Source organism: Phaseolus vulgaris, chromosome 11 (assembly GCF_000499845.2).
Source record: "Phaseolus vulgaris cultivar G19833 chromosome 11, P. vulgaris v2.0, whole genome shotgun sequence".
Lineage (NCBI taxonomy): Eukaryota > Viridiplantae > Streptophyta > Magnoliopsida > Fabales > Fabaceae > Phaseolus > Phaseolus vulgaris.
Genome location: NC_023749.2, coordinates 3,777,384 through 3,797,561, shown reverse-complemented (window position 1 = coordinate 3,797,561; position 20,178 = coordinate 3,777,384). Strand labels below are relative to the sequence as shown.

At 33.1% G+C, this 20,178-nt stretch overlaps 1 protein-coding gene across 1 annotated transcript; it reads right to left on the bottom strand.

Moving 5' to 3' along the window:
- Positions 1 to 7,482: 7,482 nt before the first annotated feature.
- Positions 7,483 to 19,680, bottom strand: LOC137822222 (V-type proton ATPase subunit a3). The gene is made up of 18 exons (XM_068627121.1): positions 19,290 to 19,680; positions 18,646 to 18,690; positions 17,733 to 17,852; positions 17,532 to 17,639; positions 14,877 to 14,987; positions 14,608 to 14,781; positions 13,718 to 13,855; positions 13,316 to 13,423; positions 13,014 to 13,121; positions 12,739 to 12,887; positions 11,645 to 11,798; positions 9,778 to 9,938; positions 9,470 to 9,676; positions 9,088 to 9,271; positions 8,908 to 8,991; positions 8,617 to 8,810; positions 8,361 to 8,420; positions 7,483 to 7,996 (listed from the first exon to the last, which is right to left on the bottom strand). The coding sequence occupies exons 1-18, from the start codon at positions 19,437 to 19,439 to the stop codon at positions 7,795 to 7,797; spliced, it is 2,457 nt and encodes an 818-aa protein (XP_068483222.1). The 5' UTR covers positions 19,440 to 19,680; the 3' UTR covers positions 7,483 to 7,794.
- Between the last annotated feature and the right edge of the window lie 498 nt (positions 19,681 to 20,178).

The window sequence follows — 20,178 nt, the reverse complement described above, 5'->3', positions numbered from 1 at the left end:
TTATATATATATATCAAGTATATATTTTTATATATAAAAATATTAATATTAATGATGATTTTTATTGCGTTTGCACTTGCATCACCGGCGGAGGGTAAATCGTCGACGGCGGAGGGTGAACCGGCAGCAGCAAAGGGTGAATCGGCGACGGAGGGTGCACCGGTGACGGTGGAGGATAAACGGACGACGATGGAGGGTAAACCAATGGCGGAGAGTGAACCGTCGGTGGCGGAGGGTGATCTGTCGATGGAGGCTGCCCCGCCGGAGTTGCATCCTCGGAGACTCTACCTGCACCAGAGGCATTACCATAATCAATAACTCCCCATAACATTCATTCTCAAATTACGTAATTTCATGTACAATATACAAGTTTAGAAGACTTTCTATCTCCAACTTATAACCTAATTATGTAGGAATCCACTAATAATGGAATTCTATCATTGTTAAATTAATTGCATATAATTACCTACAATATTGTAGGCATAGAATTTAACAATTATTATTTACTTAATAGTTTCTCCAAACGACCAGAAGTATTGGATGTAAGAAATTATGTAAATTAATTTCTATAAAGTGACTCACATGACTTAGAGTTTGGGCTTTGGACCCAAATATGATTTAATAATAATAATAGAATAAAGGGCCCATTGGTTAATGTGAGAAATATATATCTCATGATATACCTAATGAAAAACCCACATCTGATAGAGATTGGGTACTAAAGGTTATAGGGTTCTTGTCTCACTGTTAACCATCACGAAAGTGTGTGACAAGTACGGAATTGCTCAATTAGGATCACTCATGGATCAAGGTAAGTGTCTATTCCTTATTGATTATATGATTGTGTGAGAATCATGATATGATAAGATCTATTTGTGAACATAATTGTATGTGTGTTCAATTTACGTTTATTCATGTTTTGATTTACATGTGGTACCAGAGCCTCGTTGCTCATGTTGTGATTCTCTCCATTAATGCTTTTCCAATATCAAATAACCCTAATTTTAAAATATTCCCAATTTTAAGAACCCTAATTAAAAAAATTAAAAAAAATTAACATTTATAGATTAAGATTTTCATTCCTCTATAATATATCCCTAATTGTCCTAAACTATCAAAATCAAAGAACCCTAATTTTAAATTAATCTCAATTGAAGAACCCTAATTTTTAAAATTAGGGTTTATGGATCAACGCCATTAACGGCTTAAAATCTTTTGAACCCAAACGCAAGAACGGTGACTGCTGCGGCGCAGTGGTTTGCGCAGAACGGTGGCTGCTGCTGCGGCACGGTGACTCATTGTGAGACGGGTGGTTAACGACATCCCTGCAGCTTAAGCAATTTTGCTTCATGAAAAAGAAGCAAATTTGATTTACTGTGCCTTAGGTTATCAATTTTATTAATATTATATTAGAAATATAAAATAATGAAATACGTCAATACGTCAATTTTATTAATATTATATTATAATATAATATAATAAAATGCATGAAAAGAATTTAATTAGTGAATCCATGTATGAATTATTCTCTGTCATCATGAAATGCATGAATTCTTTGTTGCACCCCATATTAAAGTTTAATCAATTGTTACTTTTCTGTAATTTAGGTTATGTTATAATGTAATTAAATTTACATTTAAATTAAACTTTAATTAATTAATTAAAAGTGAGTAACGAAAAATTATTTTCTGTTTTATGTATCATGTTTTAATGTAATTTTATTTGCATTAAATTAAAGTTTAATTAAAGTTTTAATGAAATTTTATTATGTTTTAATGTAATTTTATTTGCATTAAATTAAAGTTTAATTAAAGTTTTAATGAAATTTTATTATGTTTTAATGTAATTTTATTTGCATTAAATTAAAGTTTAATTAAAGTTTTAATGAAATTTTATTATATTTTAATGTAATTTTATTTGCATTAAATTAAAGTTTAATTAAAGTTTTAGTGAAATTTTATTATGTTCATTAAATTAAAGTTTAATTAATTGACTGAAAGTGAGGAATGGAAAATTATTTTTCCGCTTTATGTATTTAATTTTAAATTGAAATTTTGGAATTACTTGTGTGATGGATTTGTAATCACCAAAGTGATCAAATCTTTAAATTTTATTTAATTCCAAATTATGGATGAAATTTTATTTCAATTAATGATATTATTTATGGAATTATTTGTATGATAGATTTGTAATCACCAAAGTGATCAAATCTTTATGTTTTATTTAATTCCAAATTATGGATGATGAAATTTTATTTCAATTAATGATATTAAAAAATTAATGATATTATTTATGAAATTATTTGTATGATAGATTTGTAATCACTAAAGTGATCAAATCTTTAAGTTTTATTTAATTCCAAATTACTGATAAATTTTATTCCAATTACCTATAGAATGGATGCTAAATTATTTTTATATATATATATGGGTAAATGGAAATTCATTATTATAGGGCATTATGGATCACCCAAAGGTTGATTAGTTGTCCTTATAATTAATGGATATGATTGTTGGTAGTGAGTATGTGTTATTAGTTTTGCTTGTATATCCAAAGATAACAAGTGTTTCTAGTTAATGCATACATCTTGCCAAATAAAGTTAATACTATTAGCATCATTATGTTTTGTGTATTAATGAATCTCCCAAAGGAGAACATTAGTATACATAGAATGTTTTCTGAATCTGTATAGTATGTTTAGTTTTTGACTCAAAGTATTAATGTTAAGCATGTGTGATCATGTATTGTTGTTGTATCTTTATGCGAATGAGCATAGCAAGTAATATTAAGTTTGCTCTTCCCAAAACTGATGGTGCAAAAGAATTTATGAAATTTGTGGAAGAGCGCTCCCAAACTACTGATAAGTCTCTTGTTGGGACATTAATGAGTATATTAACCACCATGGAATTTGATGGTTCTCGTACTATGCACGAACATGTCATTGAAATGACTAATATTGCGGCAAGACTTAAGTCTATTGGATCTGGTACTCTTTATGATGGATTATATAGATTGAATCTCGATAAGCTATATGCTGAAACTCTTATGACCTCGCATCATAATGTTGGCACTAAACGAAGTTTGGTGAATGAATGTTCTGCTTTCTTATGGCACAAACGTTTCAGACATATTTCCAAGGAAAGAATGGAGAGATTGGTAAAGTATGAAATACTTCCAAGTTTAGATTTTACTGATCTGAATGTATGTGTGGATTGTATTAAAGGCAAACAAACAAAACACACAAAGAAGGGAGCCACAAGAAGTACTCAGCTTCTTGAAATTATACACACTGATATATGTGAACCTTTTGATGCAAGTTCTTTCAATAAAGAAAGGTATTTTATCACCTTTATTGATGATTTTTCACGTTATGGTTATGTTTATTTACTGCATGAAAAATTGCAAGCGGTGAATGCCTTGGAAGTTTATATAAATGAAATGGAAAGGCAATTAGACAGAAAGGTTGGAATTTTCAGGTCAGATAGAGGTGGTGAATATTATGGAAAGTATGATGAAAGTGGACAACACCCTGGTCTGTTTGCTAAGTTCCTTGAGAGACGTGGTATTTGTGCTCAATACATAATGTCAGGTACACCACAACAAAATGGTGTTTCAGAAAGGCGTAATCGAACCTTAATGGATATGGTTAGGAGCATGTTAAGTAAGTCAACTGTACCTGTTTCATTGTGGATGTATGCTTTAAAAACTGTCATGTATCTGTTGAACAAGGTTCCTAGTAAGGCAGTTCAAAAGACACCTTTTGAATTATGGACAGGAAGGAAACCCAGTTTGAGACACCTGCATGTTTGGGGATGTCAGGCAGAAGTTAGAATATACAATCCGCAAGAGAAGAAATTGGATGCAAGAACAATCAGTGGATATTTCATTGGTTATCCAGCAAAGTCAAAAGGGTATATGTTTTACTGTCCTACCCATAACATAAGAATTGTTGAATATGGAAATGCACGGTTCATTGAAAATGGTGAAACCGGTGGGAGTAATACTTCACAAAATGTGGATATTAAGGAAGTTAGAGTACAAGTTCCTTTAACTAATACCTTTACTTCAAGTATTGTTGTTCCTAATGTAGTTGAGTCACTCAACGATGAAGAAGAACAACAAATTAATGATCATGAAGAGAACAATGAACTTGTAGTAGAACAACCACAAGAAATAGTATTAAGAAGATCTCAAAGAGAAAGAAAGTCTGTTGTTTCGAATGATTATGTGGTTTATCTACAAAAGTCAGAAAATGACTTAAGTATTGATAATGATCCAGTTTCATTTTCAGAGCCGTCAATGATGATAATTCTGATAAGTGGTTAGATGCCATGAAAGATGAGCTTAAATCAATGGCACAAAATGATGTATGGGACCTTATAGAATTGTCAGAAGGATGCAAGAAAGTCGGGTGTAAATGGGTCTTTAAGACTAAACGTGACTCTCATGGCAATATCGAACATTACAAGGCCCGACTTGTTGCCAAAGGTTTTACTCAAAAGGATGGCATTGATTATAAGGAAACATTTTCACCTGTTTCTAAGAAAGATTCCTTTAGAATTATCATGGCATTAGTAGCTCATTATGATCTTGAGTTGCATCAGATGGATGTCAAAACTGCTTTTCTGAATGGGGATTTAGAAGAGGATGTTTATATGGACCAACCAGTGGGGTTCATTGAAAAAGGAAAGGAACACATGGTGTGTAAACTTAAAAAATCAATATACGGGCTTAAACAAGCTTCTAGGCAATGGTATCTTAAGTTCAATGATACTATTGTGTCCTTTGGGTTTAAGGAAAACGTTGTTGATTGGTGTATATACCTGAAGGTCAGTGGGAGCAAGTTTATATTCCTGATTTTGTATGTTGATGATATCTTGCTTGCAACTAATGATCTTGGTCTATTAAGTGAGACTAAGAAGTTTCTCTCTAATAACTTTGAGATGAAAGATATGGGTGAGGCATACTATGTGATAGGAATTGAAACATTCCGTGACAGATCACAAGGACTGTTAGGTTTGCCTCAGAAAACATATATTAATAAAGTTTTAGAGAGATTCAGAGTGGATAAATGTTCGACATCTCCTGTTCCAATACAGAAAGGAGACAAATTTAGTCTCATGCAATGTCCAAAGAATGACTTGGAACGGAAACAGATGGAGAATATACCTTATGCATCTATTGTTGGGAGTTTAATGTATGCTCAAACTTGTACACGACCAGATATTAGTTTTGCAGTTGGTATGCTTGGTAGATACCAGAGTAATCCAGGATTGGATCATTGGAAAGCTGCAAAGAAAGTTTTAAGATACTTGCAAGGAACGAAGAATCACATGCTTACTTATAAAAGATCTGATCACCTTGAGGTGATTGGATATACAGATTCAGATTTTGCTGGCTGTGTGGATACACGAAAGTCTACATTTGGTTATGTGTATCTTTTAGTCGGAGGAGCGATTTCATGGAAAAGTGTGAAGCAGTCAGTCATCGTTGCGTCCACTATGGAGGCTGAATTTGTGACATGCTTTGAGGCCACAGTTCAGGCTAATTAGTTGCGAAATTTTATTTCAGGACTTGGAATTGTTGACAGTATTGTCAAGCCGCTGAAAATTTATTGTGATAACTCCGCAACAGTCTTCTTTTCTAAAAACGACAAGTATTCCAAAGGTGCTAAACATATGAAATTGAAATACTTTGTCGTTAAAGAAGAAGTTCAGAAACATAAAGTGTCAATAGAACATATTAGCACTAATCTTATGATTGTTGACCCTTTAACAAAAGGATTACCGCCCAAAACATTTACTGGTCATGTTGTAAATATGGGCATTATGTCTACTAGTGAATTATGAATGTTGTTAATGCTTATTTGACACTCTGAGCTCAATGATAAATAAAGTTTATGAAATTTATGTTGTTTTCTACTTTATGTATATGCATGCAAATTATGTTATTGTGTTGTGGAAAACAAATTATGTTGTTATTGATGACAATGACATTATGTTTGAACCTATTATGAATTTCTCACTATAAAGTCATATTAAGGAGAAAGAATGATATAGTAGTACATGGAAGGAAATGTGTTGATTCATATAACATGTAACCGCCGTGACTCTTATTATTTCTGTATTCTTGATTATGAATAATGATAGAACCAATTTATGTAAGGCCTTTTTAAATGCGTATTTATGTAATTATTAAATCATGAAAGTATTATAACTCATATGAGTCAAGTGGGAGAATGTAAGAAATTATGTAAATTAATTTCTATAAAGTGACTAACATGACTTAGAGTTTGGGCTTTGGGCCCAAATATGATTTAATAATAATAATAGAATAAAGGGTCCATTGGTTAATGTGAGAAATATATATCTGATGATATACCTAATGGAAAACCCACATCTGATAGAGATTGGGTACTAAAGGCTATAGGGTTCTGTCTCTGCAAATAATAGTTGTCTCACTGTTAACCATCACGAAAGTGTGTGATAAGTACGGAATTGCTAAGAGATAGATTGGGATAAAGGAGATAAAGTAACTACTCAATTACGATCACTCATGGATCAAGGTAAGTGTCTATTCCTTCTTGATTATATGATTGTGTGAGAATCATGATATGATAAGATCTATTTGTGAACATAATTGTATGTGTTCAATTTATGTTTATTCATGTTTTGATTTACATTGGAATCCAAAGTAAACCATTTTTTATACTTTTATTAGCATTCTATTTTTATATTAATTCTTTTCTTTAAATATTTTTCCCTCAGACGCTATCCAACAAAATTTTGGAGGCTATGACTTCTCTGACGGGCCTGAAGAGATCACATATATCAAGCCACCTCCAAGTCAATTCTAATTTCTTTTTCAAATTTCTTTAGATGATAAACTAAATTTGACAACCCTAAATTTTTATATTTTTTTTTATGCTAGCATTATAGAAACTGCTTGAGGAATGCCAGCATTATAGAAACGCTTAAGGAAGTGAAATTTTGCGTGTGCACTTACATCACCGGTAAAGGGTGCACCGGCGACGGTAGAGGGTGAAACGGCGGCGGCCGAGAGTACAATGTGGGCGGAGGCTCTATCTGGCCAGAGACAAATACTTAAAGCACAAGTAATAAATAATATGAATTATTAAACTGTTTTCATTAGCAACTTATTGTGTTAATCTTTTTTAAATAGAATAAGTGTATATATTAGATATTATAATATATTTGTTTAAACTGTGCCTAGAATATATATCTTTTAAAGAATTTACATTTTAGAAAATTACTTAAAAAATATAAAAAAAAAGTTCATTAATACTAGAAAGTATAAAATAATTTACAGATATTTTTCCAACAGAAAAAAAAAAACGATCTCTATATTCGTTGCCGTCCTTAATCACAAGGACCAAAACAAGTCTCAGCTCAAAAAGGGCATAAAAAATCACTTACAAATTCATTTTTAGATACTAGTAAATTATTTCAATTATTACACAAATTAAGACATAAAAAAAGGCTTTTAAATTAAAACAAATAAATACATGAATATTAAGTTTATGTAGCAAGTATAATTATTATTACACATGGGCACCCTGCCTAGCTCAAACGAAGTTACTCCCCTAATTGGGAATATTTATTTCCCTCAATGGATAAATAAACAAAACAACACGTTTGATGAAAAAACCTTCAAGGATTCCACCGCATACAAAGCTGCAGACAGTAATCACTAACTACTTACATCAAATAAAAGAATCAATACAAGTCCAAAGCTATATAACTACTCGTTCTTATTAATGCGATTTATAGCATATCATTCTTCATCATCCAGTAAGGAGAACGAGAAAGGGTGGAATTTGTAACCATCGCCCTCGTAAAACTTGTTCTGAAACTCCACCCAGTGAAGTCGTAACGCATGCAAGAAGGCGCTCAGAGTTTCCATGACAAGTAACACTCCGACGGTGGCGAAGATGAAAACAATGAGACCCACTATCAGGATAATCACATTATTGTACCTGTAACATCAGGCGGAGAAATTACCTGTCATTATCCGGACAAACTATTGCTAATTTTAAGAGGGGGAAAGTTATCGATTCTAGAAAATAAACCACGAGCAACAAGAACTAGGTACATTTGAGAAAGGATCCAGCAAGTCTGTTGCGTAACATATTCATTTATCCTTTACTTTTAAAAACATAAAATTCCAAAATAGGTGCATTTTGACGATAAATTACTAAGTTTCCACTTGTATATGTTACGCAATAGCCCAGTCACGCTGAATAATTTCAATTGGTTTAGCGTTCACCGCTCTTACCCTCCACAATCGACATCATGAGTCATAAGAAAGAAAACGTAACAGATTTATAATTTTAAACATACCCCCATGCCATCAGCAGAACCTTCTCGTAGAATACACTTGATAGCTCTGAATGAGCAAGGCTGGGTACAAAAAACGAAAACACCAGTCAAACATCATTCAATGCATAAATGCATTTTAATATATGCATGAAACATATCTATAGACCAACAGAGAAACAAAGGTAATAAACTGCATGACGTGAGGTTCCAAACTTGTTTCTCTAGTGGGACTTCAGCATTACTATTAGAATAGAACAATTGCGACTTATAGACATACCTAAGGGCCCATAGACGGAGGTAAGAAGCTGTATTAGAGACTGCTCCAAGTACAAATTCTATGGTATGTATAAGTTGATGTACAAAGACTTCACTGAACTCAAATTCCTCATGACCATGGGAATCGTGGTTTGACTCCACTTGCAGGCTCTCATCTGTGCTTTCAAGCGGTGTATAGGATTCAACCCCGTGCCTCTGAAGTAGCATAAATATTACAAGTTAGAACTACAACAGATATAATAGTTCCATGTAAACAAGGAGGAAACTCAAGTACTAAAGAAAGTAAACATACAGCTTCATGTTGCTTCTTTAAAATAAATGGTTTTGGAACCAGCATCCAGGGGACAGAGACAACAGCCAGAAGCAAAAGCACAAGCTGGTAAAAAATAAAACAAAGAACGTAAGTACTATTCATATAGAAGTACATTCTTAAGATTTACAAAGATGCCGATGGAGTTGGAAGCTAACCAACCTGCAAATTTCTCTGACCAACAAATAGTTGGTTCTCACCCAAATCATCAGTCGGGCTCAGGAACATGTAGATCAAAATATGGTACAAATCCGCTTGAGAACCAGTAGACCACTTGACAATAATAAGAAGGGCTAGGTAGCCAAATAGACTGTTGAGAAATATCATCTGGGGAATGAACTGGAACCTGAGAGTGAAACATTGAAGTAAAAAAAATTCTACATTAATATTAATTAGTAAGAAACTGTACACTGATAGAAAGAATCAGTGAATTGATTGCAGAAGCAAATAACTGCACAAAACTACAAATTAATTGTTTTCTACCCTGACTTGTATTCTATAGAGTAAGATTTCTCCATAACAAATATTACTGATTAAAACATACCACACATTCACTCTGTTTCTAAAGAATATGGCATTGCAATAGCTCATGACAATTCCAAGGTTCATTTGAGCAACTCCAAGAAGAATTGACATTTTCATTTTCAATGAGTTCAGAAATGGTAGTTCACTTCGTGTACCATGCCATACAGGATCCACTCCAAAAGGGTAAGTGTCACGCACTTTTATCAAGCCCACTGTTGTAGAATCCCTGCATCAGAAAGACCGTATAAAAAAAACAGAGATGCTGAATTAAATTTTAAAAGCATAAATTACAATATTAAAATGCTACCAGTCAAAAGGTTTGATTACCTGCAAGAAAGGTCACGGCAATCATACGCAGAGGGGGCAAAGAGTGCAAATGGAACAGAAAAGAACTCATTATAGATAAAACCAGTGTAGATTGAGAACAACGCCATCATCAAAATAACATAACGACCTCCAAAAGTCATCTCCGTGATGTCATCAAGCTTCTGTTTTTTACACCATGAGACCATGTTAGTAGACTGATTGAAAACATGCAAATACCTAAAATATAGTTATGCAAGAGAAAAGACATACCAAGCACAAGTTAATGGAAAATTTAGGATCATTTGATTTGGGATTTTTTATTTTATTTTTACATTTTAATTATAAAAGGCATTATTTAGTTTTCACTTCAAAGATTTGTATAGGAAACAGTGAAACAGTTTAATTTGTGCAGAAAACAGTAGAAACTATTTCCATTGTTTCCTATACAAACATTTCAAAATGGGAAATAAAGCACAAGTAAACTGGTATTTTTGTAACAGAATATTTTCTCAGACTAAATGGTCTCTTAATGTCAATCAGAAATGGATTTCACCAATTTTTCTTTAAAATACTACTTATTATCTGGTTAATAGCAATAAATGAAATGATAATAAAAAAGTTAGTTAGCATGTCGGCAAGGTCCTTTGCAACAATTCCAAGGGACCAAAAGTTGAATACCTAAATCCAACCTCACCATAAAGGGAGAGGAGGACTACCTCCAGCTCAAAAAAGAACTATAGTCTTTTACAGTACTCTTGGCACTCTAAAAAGAATCCATGCCCCAAAAAGTTCACAGTAGGAAAGCAGTTGCTGGAACCCTTAAAATATTTAAGGTATATGAAAGAACAATTTTGCATAGATACCTAAAGCTATAGACTGCCAAGGTCTTCATTTATACATAAGGACTCTAACCTAGTCAAAATGTAAGCATTAGCAGCCAGCCATGAACCCCCAATCACTCTTTTTAACATTGGAAATACTCAAATGTGGCACCAATACTTTGAATACAACTAAAATTACGGAATGATCTAGTTTCTCCTCTGTATCCTTAAATTATAGTAAATAGTAGGTCACAGAAACTTAGAAAACATGATGGGAATATAAGAGATTAAACCAAAAGAATAAAACACTAATTGAAAAGGATTCCCTTGCAAAGGATTCCCTTTCACTGACACAAACTGTCAATTTCACGGAATGCTCTTCCCCAATCTGATTTCCCCTTATCTATCACCAATCTCTTTTAACTGGTTAATTAATCCAAACTAACTAACAAATTGCCTAATTGACTTAACAGCTGTCCTTGTTCAGATGCCATTATACATCCTAACAGTAGATAATAAAATAGAGCTAAGATTTCTTTAGAGCAGGACTAATGACGCTTTTAGTGACATTCAGAAACTGTCAGAAAAGCATGTAACATGTCCATAGAAAAAATATTATAGGCAATAGAAAGTTAACTATATATGGTTTTTTATTATGACTACAAATGCTGTTTTTGTAAATTATGATTATCATCCACTGATTAACATAATTTGATATAGAAAAAGAAAGTTATGCAAATATGGTTTTTTGTTATAATTACCAGTGCTGTTTTTGTAAATTGTGGTTATCGTCAAATGATCAATGTCTCTTTACAATACAAAGATTATGAATGAAAAATGTATAAGGGCCATATCATGTCTTGAATTTTTAAGAATTTCCCATTTTCCCATGTCCTAGGGGTATTGCATCTGTATCATATCAAATATCCAAGTTTCATAGATTCCCAGGAAGGTAATGCATAGATATTTTCTACTAAGGCGGAGAAACTACTTAATTTCTCCTATTAAAATATAAAAGATAGCTTTTTATACTTTTCTTAAAGGAAGAGTCAAAACTAAAAGGTTACCTGACTAGAAAGTTTCTTCTCCCTGATTATGAAATATAGAGCTGCCAGTAGTAAACATATTCCATGCCCCCAATCGCCAAACATAACAGCAAAAAGAAATGGAAAGGTAACTACAGTATACACAGTTGGATTTGCCTCCTGATACTTAGCAACCCTGAAATATTAGTATAAAAGTTCAAAGTATGAGACTAATATCTTTCAAAAACAAAAGTAGAACATACAAAGAAACAAGTTCTTAAATTGATAAGAATATAACTGCAGCAGTCACTCTTTCACCTTACAATATAAGTTTTGATTTGATCAATATTATTCAAAATTAAGGCACTTTAATGGGTTAAAATCATTTTCTAACCCTTCGAAGATACAGATGGACATCAGAATTCACATTTCTAAATAATAAATCAACACATACAGGTTTCAAATCTTGTCCACGTGATCTCTGAATTTGATGTTTTCAGTAGTTTCTAATCTAATTATTTGAGTTTGCTGCTGGCATATTCAACTCAACCTAGTAGTTTATATTGCAATAAAATGCTGGAAAAATACCTAGTGGAGCCAAGATACACCTTCAACTATGTGTAAATGTCATGTAAAAGTGATATATTCAATACATGAAACATCTATCAATATTTCAATTTAAACAAGTTCATTTACAGGTCAGATTTTTATAAAAGTGGACCATAAACCAAGTGTAACGAACAACAAATTGGAGATGGTATACTAGTAATAATATTACATACACACACACACATATATATCCACAAAATAAAAATTTCAACATTGGTAGAGCTAGTGTAAGGGTCCACTTCCTGAAGGAGAACAACAAATATTTCACAGACGGTGAAAATGACTGATCTAACTATATCGGTGATGACCTGCAACTATAAACAGTATTATTTTGGTATATCTGAACTCCTACGGCATTTAGCACATTAAACTTAGTCCAAACTATTATAAACACATGGCCATGCACACAATATGAATGCTGCACTTATTCCACACATATTATCAATAACTAAACTCCACTTTCAGCTCACACAACTACAAATAAAGGGATAAAAAAAAAGGGGGAAAGAAAACAGTATGGTTCTCACCCGTATGAATCAATAATTCCTTGAAAAGAAGAAGTAAATTTATTTGTGCGGAAATAGGTAGGCGGCAACTCCCTGGTATGCAGAACTTGGAAAATGGCATTGACTTGAGAATTAGAGTCCAATGCTGCCCGCTGTAATGCATCCTGGATCTGAAAATTCAAGGTAACATATCTCACAAAATCAATCTTACAAAAACCACCAAGGTATTAACTCTGGCTAGGTAAAACGAAAATTCATTATAAAATAAAAAAATCACAATAACTAACAACAAATACCTGCTTATTTGCAAAGATAGGACTCCACCCCTCAGCCACAAGACATTTTTTCGTCACATCAAGGCTCAGCATGTTCAGGATATGATGAATAGATTTCTCCTTCCTCACCTTCATGAATCCATTGTCAAGAGAAATTAAACAGTAATGGCAACAGATAAAGAAAAATCTAAAATTAAATTGAATACTTGAGAATTAAAATTTATAACTAATCAAATCAAAAGCATTAAAGTAGGTGATAGGCATGTAGATTTAATTCATCACATAATAATACAGAATAGTGCTAATTTTAACTTTTGACATACCAGAACATCCCATTGCTCAAATTGAGCCCCAATAGTATTTAGCAAGTTATTCCGGTGAAGTAGTCCAGCATCAATAGTGGTCTTCAATTCTAAAAGTCTTCCAGAAACCTGCAGGTGAATTTTTTGAAACAGTTCTGGGAGAAAGCCAAAAACTATAATACATTGAACAAACATATAAATGGATGAAGCATCTTCAAATAAAACACAAAATAAAACAACTTGGCTAGATAAATGCTATTGACACATGGAAAGCAAAGATTAAGCCAACTACTGGCAACTAAAACTGATTTATTTTATTGTTCAATATTTGCTTTCTCCAGTAAGAATCAATTAAGAACCTCTGTGTCGGGGCGGGGAAGATACAGAAGATTTTCCAGGGGAAAATTAAGAACCAATACGAACCTCTGTGATCATTTGAGCTTGTTTTCCAAGTTCCTCAGCAAAAGGGTAACGATTAGCACCAAAAGCTTCACATATTTTAAGAATCTTGGCTTTTGCTTTTTCACCAGCATAGAAGATCACAAAAACATTTTTCTCAGTCTGCAGGTAGACATCCATAAGTCATCATAAAATAGAATATAAATCAATACACACACACATATATGACAACAGACAGAAACTTATTTAAGCAAAACAATGAAGAATCTCGTTTATTATAGGTTCACTAGAACCCATAGATTTATAGGCAACAGCAGAGACATATTAATTAGAAGCATAATACAAATAGCAGGTAGCCAGTCTTATTATTAAAATAGAAGACTATAGAGCTTATCACAAAATAAATAATCACCTCCGTTTTTTAAATTTTCTAATCCCAACAAGCCCAACATACAAGGACAATATTAAGTATTTAACATAATAAAATATAATTAGAAACCCAAGATACAATACAACTAAAGAGGTTTATCTTCTATTCACATTTTAAATGGAAAGACGTCATTAACAGAGGAATCTGTCTATAAATCTTTGATGGCAAGCTGTGATATGTGCATGCAAAATATATCATTGACAATTTGACATTAACCAAAAGCCAACAAAGTTGAACAAACCTAAGTAGTTAAATCAACAAACTAACTTTATCTAATAGGGTTTGTGTAACTATGCACTATAGCACACATACAGAATCCAAAAAACTGAGCCTATGAATTCATCTATACTAACATGCATCAGCACATGATTTCTGTATGATCTTTCTATCAGCTAGAATGAAAGCAAAAATAGCTTGCTGCATAATCCAACTCATTATTTTATTTCAAACATTCTTTGTAAAAAATATGGAGGGTGGGATTCACCTTATCTCCAGAAACAGGGTCTGTGACAGGGTCCTCAACAGTAGCCTGCCTTAAAAATACATTTCCTCTAGTAGCACGAAATAAAATTCTCTCAAATACCATAGACTTTTCCCTGGGAACAAGACCTGCCAAAAACCCCAACTTAATTTGCTTTGATGAATCACCTAACAATTCCTTCACAACACAACAAACAGCAAGAACAATTCATTAAAAGATTAGTGTCAATAGTACAAAAGAAAATTAGAACGGAGATGGTATAAGAAGTCTACTTGGTCCTGTAATAAAGGTGTTTCCATAGATTCACCACCCAGCTGACGGGATTCATATTCTCTCTGCTGCTCTATGGCACGACTTTGAGCTGAGCGGAAAAACTCACCAGCCTGAAAAAAGGCAATAACTATTTAGCAATTGGTCTGCAGCATAAGTTTTATACACTTGAATAAGTAAGATGGAGAAATATGTGTATTCAACCTACATTATTGTACCTTTTATTGATACATAAATACATATATATATATATGTATATATATATACACATATGTGTGTTACAAAAAGAGGCAAGGTACTTACTTACCTTAAACCCTAAAGTTGGGTACATACAAAAGAAATAATAATAAAATAACATTACATTTCAACACTCCCCCTCAAGCTGGAGCATGTAGATCAATACACCAAGCTTTGAACATATAAATTGAATCTTAGGTCCTCTTGGAGATTTAGTTAAATATCTGGGAGTTGTTCATTAGAGCTGACAAACTAAGTAATAAGATTCTTGCACAACAACTTCTCTCTAACAAAATTACAAACAATCTCTATGTTTAGATCTCTCATGAAACACCGAATTGGAGGCAATATGAAGAGTTGTTTGATTGCAACAATACAACTCTCCTCATTTTCACAAAATTTTAACACTTGAAGGAGTTGTTTAATCCACACAAGTTCACATGTAGCTAGGACCATATATCTATATTCAGCATTAGATCGGGCAATAACACTTTGTTTCTTACTTTTAAGATATAAGGTTCCCTCCTAGAAATACACAATATCATGTAGTAGATCTCCTAACAATGAGACAACCAACCCAAAAAGATACACTTAATAGCCTTTGCATAAAGCTTGTCTAGACCTGAAAAAACATTATGAACAAAACAAGTACACCCACACACGTGGAGAGACATGATATAGAGTATCATTTCAAAAAATTATAGTGTAAGGAACTTTATGTTCAACGGATGAAGAAGGCATCCTATTGAATAGGAAACAGGCTGCATCTCCCCAATGATGAACAAGAACATTAGTAGTCAACATTAGAAAGCCAGCAATTTCAATAAGATGTCTATTCTTCCTCTATGCTATACCATTTCGTTGTGGAGTGCGAGAACATGTTGACTGATCCCTAGGAAGATAAGAATGAAGAAAACACAGCAAATTGTTGAAGTAACACGACTTGGTCTCCAAATTATTGAAAAGGCAGATGTTGTAGAAGACAACCAAGGATAAGACAATGCAGGATCATACTTGCTCTGATACCAACTTTAATAAACAAAATGGAGAAAGCACAACGTATTTAACCTACCCTGTTGTGCCTTTTATTAATGTGTGTGTGTGTGTATGAGTACATATATATACATGTTACAAAAAGAGGCAAGGCACTTACCTTAAACCCTAACCCTAAAGTTGGGTAACACATACAACTAAAATTTCAATCTTACAAAATAACAAGAATACAACATAAAATGAAAACACATATACCTCTCATTCACTGATTTAGGTAAAATTGTGTAATTTTGTAAGCATTTTGTATATCTAAGTCTGTATCCCTCCTTAGCTAGCAGAAAGCATGTCTAGGCACATTTCTTTTGCATCATATCGCATGTCCTATTTTTAGACCACCAGATTTCAGGATAGAAGGACAGGGAATAGTAGTTAATGATTGTTAGGGCAGTCAGTTAGTTAGAGAGGATGTCAATTAGATTAATAGGGAGAAATAGGATGAAGGGATACACGGAGAGAAATAGTGTGTACAAACGAGAAATCCCTTTTTGAAAGGGGTACTTATTGAGGAAAGTTCTTGTTCCTATTCCCAGTTGTTCACTAAAACTGATCATTCTATCAATTCCTCATTTGTATTCACCACCATGCAACAATTACTTATGCTAAAATTAATTTTAATGCATCAATCAAACAAGGAAGTGGAATAATATAAGTCTAGAAGCCCCCAATGCAACCATATGGAAATAAAATGAGTTTGGCTAAGGATTACAAAGTGAAGAAAATAAAAGTTCAGAAGTGATTCAATTGCCCATATTGGATTTTAATTGAGTTCAATAAAAACAGTAAAAACTATATTTGCAGCATTTTGGTTATATGCTTTTTTTAAATCAAAAAATAGATGATCCAATACACGATAGGTAAAAGTGAAACTTGCATATGTTCTAGTTCTAGCATATAACAGAAATACCCATAGTAAGAAATGAACCAGGCGTAATTCAACCCCCAAAACTAGATTGGAGCAGGTGGATTGCCCAAGTCTTATTATGAGTATCTAACTATATTCCTAACCAATTTGGGATATCTTAACACACCCCATAGAGACCAAAACTGGACGTATGGAGCATGGGTTTGTAGGGATGAATATCTGCAGGTGGCCAGCTTTAAGATTGGATAGGTTCTAATACCATATTAGAAGTGAAGTGGATCAAGCTTGACTTAACCCCAAAAGTTAGCTCACGGGGAGGATTCCCCTAGTCTTATAAGTAGTGTTTTGGTCATATTCCCAGCAAACGTGAGACATTCTAACACAAATATTTTCTATTTTCACTTTTTCCAATATGATTAAGGAGAAGTCATTAATTACTCTTATTTTTAGCTATTTTCATAGCTACACATCAGAAAGGGCAGAGTATTCCTTATAGGCACAATACCTTCTGTAAAACAAGCTTATACTCCACAAGCTCATTATATGATCGTTGCAACTTCTCACCATTTGCATTCATCTCAGTTAACTCTGACTCAATTTCTGTAAGTTTTACCTGTTACAAGACAGGCCAGATATCAAATTATAAATTATAAACGAAATAAAATCAAAATGGAAACAAACTCTGTCCACAAGCAGGCTCATGTACCTCAAGGTCATCAATGTTCACATCAACTGGTGTTGTGGAATATTTTGGTGAAACACCTGCCTTCAACATTTGCTCCTTGAAATATCGCAGTCTCCGAGCCATCTCTCCACATCTTTTTATCTTCACAACGACCAAAATAAATCCCCAAACAAATTTAAAAAATATAACATCAATACTTTTGTTGATAAAACAACAAAATGTAAGTGTGGATGACAACAAATCCCCTTAATGTAAGTGAAGAATCACAAAACCAAAGAGAAAAAGAAAACATCAATGGAGAAAAGCTGCCCCTTTCATCAGCAAACCTATAGAAGAAAATTACTTAAAGAGACCCATATGATTTACACCAAATAGATGTCAAACAGTCTTTACCTAAATCAGTTGTTGTGCCAAAGAAACCTCCTTGAAGATACAAGTTATACTCCAACCATACAATCAATATATATATAACAAAACTACATTCCAAAATTAAGTAATGGGCAAGAAACAATAACTCCAATGGAGAACTTTAATCCACTATCAAAAACTCTCTACTTCCCTCATTCTTCGCTACCTTAGCCATTCTTCCCCTATGGAAAATTTTGGCATTGTAACTAAAATGATATGATACAAGGTGTGCAATGTATAGACAAAATGTACATCATTTTCAAATAATATTCCAAAAACAATAGCTGACAGGGAAAGTCAAAACATTTCCACATCAATGGATGGCTTGGGCTCTTCAGCTGATTACTGTTCCCTTCTAAAAGGTTTTGTAGAACAGCAATACTGAATTACAGACAAGACCAGCAATAATCATCACTGAAAACAATTCATTGCAAGACATCTCCACAAAACTTTATTACAAAAAGAACATTATGTCCAGGTTCCAGAAACAAAGAAGTGGCTTATTAATAGCAGAAAACAAACGTACCTGATTTGCATAGGTCCGCTGAAAAGGACTCTTATCTGCATTGAGCTGAAAACAACATAAACATTAAGCTTAGAAAGACCTCTCAAAGCAGCAGCACATCATGCTTCATATCATAAACACAAGGAAACAGCCTGCTTAATTAATTGCTAAGATAACCATTTGTCCCAAATCTGATCCAAACAGTCCTGTGTAACTTAATTAAAAACATACATACAAACCAAAATTATGAAAAAAACAAAAAACTGCATCACGCTGCTAGGTTACTATCAATAACATCGTCCCCGCTGCTTCAGCATTCTAACATCAAAAAACTGTAATCAAACACTACTTTCCGCATCCACTCACCCAAGATTCATGAATCACCGGGATTAAGTTCAATTAACTAATCAATTTCGAGAAAATCATCAAATTAAGTTTAATCACCATTCAGAAACAGGCCAATTAAGTACGACAGTAAACTTGCACTTCTCAGCGAACATAAAACAGAATAGCAGTCTCTTTTCAGATCAATAAGCAGATGAATTATGCGATGAGAGAGATAAGCCGATTAGGAGAGGACGAAAACCTAACTACGAGTTAGCGACGAAAAATCGAAAGACGATTGAAGTAAGGAAGGGTTTATCGGAGAAGAAAACAGTACTAACATCTTTGAACTGAAGAAGGCCAAGGTCGCCGAGGTAGGAGACAGTGCGGTGAGCAGATTCGATTGGGATGATGAGCTGAACCAGTTGCATCGGCTCCGAACGGAACAGATCCATCGGAGGACAACATCCACTACGCGCTACCTCACCCATTCTCTCTCGCTCTCTCTGCTACGAAATCAAAGACAGATGATCGAGGCACTGATCGATCTCAGTCTCAGCTACGGCTTCAGAGAGACTTTCTCCGTCTCTTTCCACCCTCTCTCTTCTCTCTCTCAAATCCCCCTATCGAATCACTACCTTCCAATCTCTTCACGATCCTTCCTTGTTCATTTTTTTTTTTTTCGCCTATTTTTTCTGGCACTAAATTTAACGATTATACCTTTTAAGTTTTACATAATATCAGTTTCCTTTTTACAATTAATAATTATGATTATTATTGAAGAAAAAAATTTATGGTTGGTGGATACATTTGTTACTATCATTGATAATACGTTGATTTATATTTACTTTTTTAATTTGATGTTATCTTCTTTTTTTTATCTTTCATCTCCCTTATTAAGAAAAATATTTACTATTGTTTTAAATTTTTTAAAGAAAACAAACAGAATAAAAAAACTAAAAAAAATGAAGAGAAATAATTAGCTATATTGAATTAAGCTATGCAAGTAAGAGAATAGTTCTTTGCACGTTTTCATATAAATAGCTGAGAAATTAAAAATAAAATATATAACACCCAATCACCTTACCTAAAATGATAAAATGAAATTTAATATATATATAGGTTTATAATATTATGTTACAAAATATTGCCTCTTTATATATGAATTTTTTAAATATATATAATAAAAAATAAAATATTTTTTCTATTTTATCCTCTAATTCCAAAGTT

Bases quoted from the DNA above. Each gene is read 5' to 3' on its own strand.
- LOC137822222 (XM_068627121.1), bottom strand. From the start codon at position 19,439: ATGGGTGAGGTAGCGCGTAGTGGATGTTGTCCTCCGATGGATCTGTTC. The intron at 13,856-14,607 runs GTGAATCCCACC...GTCTACCTGCAG, and splicing joins ACCCTGTTTCTGGAGATAAG to ACTGAGAAAAATGTTTTTGT. The intron at 7,997-8,360 runs GTATGTTTAAAA...CTGATGTTACAG, and splicing joins GTTCTGCTGATGGCATGGGG to GTACAATAATGTGATTATCC.